This window comes from Amphimedon queenslandica, unplaced genomic scaffold, assembly GCF_000090795.2.
Source record: "Amphimedon queenslandica unplaced genomic scaffold, v1.1 AMPQUscaffold_10390, whole genome shotgun sequence".
Lineage (NCBI taxonomy): Eukaryota > Metazoa > Porifera > Demospongiae > Haplosclerida > Niphatidae > Amphimedon > Amphimedon queenslandica.
This window is the reverse complement of record NW_003549341.1, coordinates 1,418-6,808: the sequence shown is the minus strand read 5'-3', so window position 1 is coordinate 6,808 and position 5,391 is coordinate 1,418. Positions and strand designations below refer to the sequence as shown.

At 36.5% G+C, this 5,391-nt stretch overlaps 3 protein-coding genes across 3 annotated transcripts; all 3 read left to right on the top strand.

Annotated features, from left to right (window-relative positions):
- The first annotated feature begins 367 nt into the window (after positions 1-367).
- On the top strand, positions 368-1,882 carry LOC100639674 (TNF receptor-associated factor 4-like). Its single transcript, XM_003391156.2, has one exon. It carries the CDS (start codon positions 409-411, stop codon positions 1,879-1,881), a length of 1,473 nt encoding a protein of 490 aa, XP_003391204.1. The 5' UTR covers positions 368-408; the 3' UTR covers position 1,882.
- A 197-nt stretch (positions 1,883-2,079) lies between these two features.
- LOC105315408 (TNF receptor-associated factor 2-like) lies at positions 2,080-3,558 on the top strand. Its single transcript, XM_011410044.1, has one exon. The coding sequence runs from the start codon at positions 2,080-2,082 to the stop codon at positions 3,556-3,558; it is 1,479 nt and encodes a 492-aa protein (XP_011408346.1).
- Positions 3,559-3,702: 144 nt separating this feature from the next.
- On the top strand, positions 3,703-5,140 carry LOC105315407 (TNF receptor-associated factor 5-like). The gene has a single exon (XM_011410043.2). It carries the CDS (start codon positions 3,751-3,753, stop codon positions 5,002-5,004), a length of 1,254 nt encoding a protein of 417 aa, XP_011408345.1. The 5' UTR covers positions 3,703-3,750; the 3' UTR covers positions 5,005-5,140.
- Positions 5,141-5,391: the final 251 nt, after the last annotated feature.

Here is a 5,391-nt window from a genome sequence, read left to right as displayed (position 1 = left end):
AAGAGGAGAAGTTAGCAAGCATGGATGGGGCTACTCCAAGTTCATAGCACATGCAGCACTGAGGTACAACCCTTCACAAGTCTGCCAGTATCTTAAAGATGATAGTCTGTACTTCAGAGTCAGTGTAAAGGCTACATCAAAGACAAAGCCATGGCTAGCACTGTGATAAGTTCAATATAATTTTTAATAACAATAACTTACTGTGTGCTTAAAAATATTTTTTACAATTTTAAATATCTGTTTGAATTAGTCACAAAACATAACAAAAGTACAGGTTACTGTTAAAGAAACTGCTTATCAATCAAAAGGCCAAACTTCAATGATAAATATACTACAGATTACAAGAATATGCTTGAATGCAATAATAACTGTGGTTCACAAAGTAAACTATCACGTGATCCAAAAGAGATGGCTACAAATGATACAACATATGGTGGTTATAGCTGTACATTTGTTGATGGTGATCCTCCTGTTGAATATCAATGCTACATCTGTCGATTGGTAGCACGGGATCCTCAACAAGTTAGCTGCTGCTCCAATATATACTGTAAGAGCTGTCTGGATACACTAAAAGAGAAGGGCCAAAGGTTTACCTGCCCAACTTGTCGTAGCTCACTAGAAGGAAAGTACTTTAAAGATGGAAGAGTAGAACGAGGAATAAAGTCACTTAAGGTTTATTGTACTAACACTGATAGTGGGTGCCAATGGATGGGGACTATTAAGGATATTGATACTCATCTTATTATTTGTCCCTATCAAGTGATACATTGTACTAATAAATGTGGAGAGAAGTTTAGGAGAGATGCATGGTGGGCACATATCACAATAAACTGTCCTAAACGACAAGCTCAGTGCACATATTGTCTACAGAAAGGACCTCACCAACTGATAACAAGCAGAAGCCATCTCAATAAGTGTCCTGATCTCCCAATCCAATGCAGTAATGAAGGTTGCAATGAGAAGATACCACGACGTTTACTAGCATCACACAATGAGACCTGCCCTAAAGCTATCGTCCCATGTGAATACAGTAACATTGGTTGTAATGAGAGAATAATAAGAGAAGAACTGGAGATACACAATGATGAAGCGATAACAATACACCTACAACTAACAACAAGACAAATGCGATTGACAAACGAAAAACTACAAGACACAAACGAAGTGCTACAGGAGAAAAGTGAAAAACTAAAGGAGACAAATGAAGAGCTAAAGGAGACAAATGAAATACTAAAGGAGACAATTGAAGAACTACAGAAGACAAATAAAAAACTACAAAAGACAAATGAAAAACTACAGGAGACAAATGTAGAGCTACAGGAGACAAATGAAGATCTGCAATTGGCAAAAGAGACAATACAATCTCTACAAACAGAACTACAAGAACAGAATAATCTATTAACAGTATCAAATGAGGTGCTTAAAGTCAGTCAATGTTCACAGAAAAAAAAATGGCACAGCCCAGGCTTTTACACATCCCCAGGAGGATATAAGATGTCATTAAGTGTCTATCCTTATGGTACTCATACTGGTGAAGGTACACATGTCTCTTGCTTCATATATCTCATGGCAGGAGAATATGATGATATATTGGAGTGGCCATTTCAAGGAGAAGTTACTATAGAACTACTGAATCAACTGGAGGATAAGAATCATTGGAAGCGTACCTTTTCATATGATGAATCAGTACCAACTGAAAGCAAGAAAAGAGTATTCAAAGGAGAAAATCCACAGGGATGGGGTAGAGGTCATTTTATACCATTCTCTAAAATAGTTTATGATGCTACAAAGAAATGTCAGTATCTTAAAGATGACAGTCTGTACTTCAGAGTCAGTGTAAAGGCTACATCAAAGACAAAGCCATGGCTAGTATCAACATAAACTAACAAAATACTTCTAATAGTTTAGTAAATTAATATTAAAATAATATTAGGTAGAGGTTATGTGTGTATGTAATTACAAGATTATCTACTCTTGGTAATTATAGAGACAAAATCATAAAATCATTAATACAGTACTGTATTTAATTAAGAATAATGGTTAATTAACAACATAAAGCTGCCACATGGTTTAACAACAATGGCTACTAGTAATAATGGAACATATGGTGGTTACAGCTGCAATTTTGTGACTGGTAAGCCTAGGGATGAGTATCAATGTCATATCTGTACACTGGTAGCACGGGATCCTCAACAAGTTACCTGCTGCTCCAATATATACTGTAAGAGCTGTCTGGATACACTAAAAGAGAAGGGCCAAAGGTTTACCTGCCCAACTTGTCGTAGCTCACTAGAAGGAAAGTACTTTAAAGATGGAAGAGTAGAAAGGGGAATAAAGTTACTTAAGGTTTATTGTACTAACACTGATAGTGGGTGCCAATGGATGGGGACTATTAAGGATATTGATACTCATCTTATTATTTGTCCCTATCAAGTGATACATTGTACTAATAAATGTGGAGAGAAGTTTAGGAGAGATGCATGGTGGGCACATATCACAATAAACTGTCCTAAAAGACAAGCTCAGTGCACATATTGCCTACAGAAAGGACCTCACCAACTGATAACAAGCAGAAGCCATCTCAATAAGTGTCCTGATCTCCCAATCCAATGCAGTAATGAAGGTTGCGATGAGAAGATACCACGACGTTCACTAGCATCACACAATGAGACCTGCCCTAAAGCTATCGTACCATGTGACTACAGTAACATTGGTTGTAACGAGAGAATAATAAGAGAAGAACTGGAGATACACAATGATGAAGCGATAACAATACACCTACAACTAACAACAAGACAAATGCAATTGACAAACGAAAAACTACAAGACACAAACGAAGTGCTACAGGAGAAAAGTGAAAAACTAAAGGAGACAAATGAAGAGCTAAAGGAGACAAATGAAATGCTAAAGGAGACAATTGAAGAACTACAGAAGACAAATAAAAAACTACAAAAGACAAATGAAAAACTACATGAGACAAATGTAGAGCTACAGGAGACAAATGAAGATCTGCAATTGGCAAAAAAGACAATACAATCTCTACAAGCAGCACTACAAGAACAGAAAAATCTATTAACAGTATCAAAAAAGGTGTTTAAAGTCAGCCAATGTACACAGAGGAAAAAAGGGTGGTGGGGTCCAGGCTTCTACACATCACCAGGAGGATACAAGATGTCACTACGTGTTGATCCTTACGGCAATGGTGATGGTAAAGGCACACACATAGCTTGCTATATTTACCTTGAGGCAGGAGAATATGATGATACATTGGAGTGGCCATTTCAAGGAGTAGTTACTATAGAACTACTGAATCAACTGGAGGATAAGAATCATGAGAAATATATCATAGCATTTGATCAATTAGTACCAGACGAAAGCAGGCAAAGAGTATTTAAAGGAGAAAATTCAAAAGGATGGGGTACACATCACTTTATACCATGCTCTAAAATAATGTATGATGCTGCAAAGAAATGCCAGTATCTTAAAGATGATAGTCTGTACTTCAGAGTCAGTGTAAAGGCTAGAGCAAAGACAAAGCCATGGCTAGCATCAACATAAACTAACAAAATACTTCTAATAGTTTAGTAAATTAATATTACAATAATTTTAGGTGGAGGTTACGTGTGTATGTAATTACAAGATTATCTACTCTTGGTAATTATAGAGACAAAATCATAAAATCATTAATACAGTACTGTGGGATGGTCAATTAAGAATAATGGTTAATTAACAACATAAAGTCTAACAACAATGGCTACTAGTAATAATGGAACATATGGTGGTTACAGCTACAATTTTGTGACTTGTGATCCTCCTGATGAGTATCTATGCCATATCTGTACACTGGTAGCACGGGATCCTCAACAAGTTACCTGCTGCTCCAATATATACTGTAAGAGCTGTCTGGATACACTAAAAGAGAAGGGCCAAGGGTTTATCTGCCCAACTTGTCGTAGCTCACTAGAAGGAAAGTACTTTAAAGATGGAAGAGTAGAAAGGGGAATAAAGTCACTTAAAGTTTATTGCACTAACACTGATAGTGGGTGCCAATGGATGGGGACTATTAAGAATATTGATACTCATCTTAATAGCTGTCCCTATCAACTGGTACCTTGTACTAATGAGTGTGGAGAGAAGATTAGGAGAAGTAAACTGGAGATACATCTGACAGACAACTGTACTAAACGAATGGTTAACTGTCAGTATTGCAAGCAAAGAGGCACATACCAACTGATAACAAGCAGCAGCCATTTTGATGTGTGTCCTGACCTCCCAATCCAATGCAGTAATGATGGTTGCAATGAGAAGATATTGAGACATTCACTAGCATCACACAATGAGACCTGCCCTAAAGCTATCGTACCATGTGAATACAATACTGTTGGATGTAATAAAAAAATGAAGAGAGAAGAACAAGAGAAGCACAATGAAGAATCAATGAAACAACATCTTGATATAGCAATGAAGAAGATCGATGCTCTACAGGTCACAGTGCTACTTCCAAGAAAACATGTCTTGAAGTTAAATCAATACACACAGTTGAAAGAAGAAGAAGAGGATTGGTATAGCCCAGGCTTCTACACATCTGCAGGAGGATATAAATTCTCATTATGTGTCCACCCTAATGGTAATGGAGATGGTGAAGGTACACACGTCTCTTGCTATATATGTCTCATGGCAGGAGAATATGATGATACATTGGAGTGGCCATTTCAAGGAGAAGTTACTATAGAACTACTGAATCAACTGGAGGATAAGAATCATAAGAAAGATACTGTAGCATTTGATGAATCAACAGATGATGATTACAAACAAAGAGTAACTGAAGAAGAAGAAGGTGGTATGTATATACTGGGATGGGGTATACATCAATTGATATCACATTTTGAATTAGAGTATGATGCTCCTACTAATTGTCAGTATCTTAAAGATGATAGTCTGTACTTCAGAGTCAGTGTAAAGGTTACATCAATAACAAAGCCATGGCTGACATCTGCTATATAATGCTATTAGTACAATAACTTAATTAATAATACATAATTTATTACATGTAAGTTGCTAAAAGTACTGTAATTGATATTCTGTTTTTGGTTAAAATTGTCATGTTAATGCATTTAATTAATGGTTTGTTATGGCTGAAGCTGGTGTATGTGAAATGTCACAATCTAGGGGGGCAAATATATACAACAATCAACCTGAATCACCATTTTGTATCATTTTTATAAACCAAAACGGGATATTCTAACAATCACAATGACATAATATACACAAACGCTACAAATATACTATAGCTATATAAACACACCCCACACAATTCAATGAGAACCACAAGGGGTGTACCTTAAAGGCCACCATACACGCAGGGCAACATTGTTGCTGGTTACTTTGATC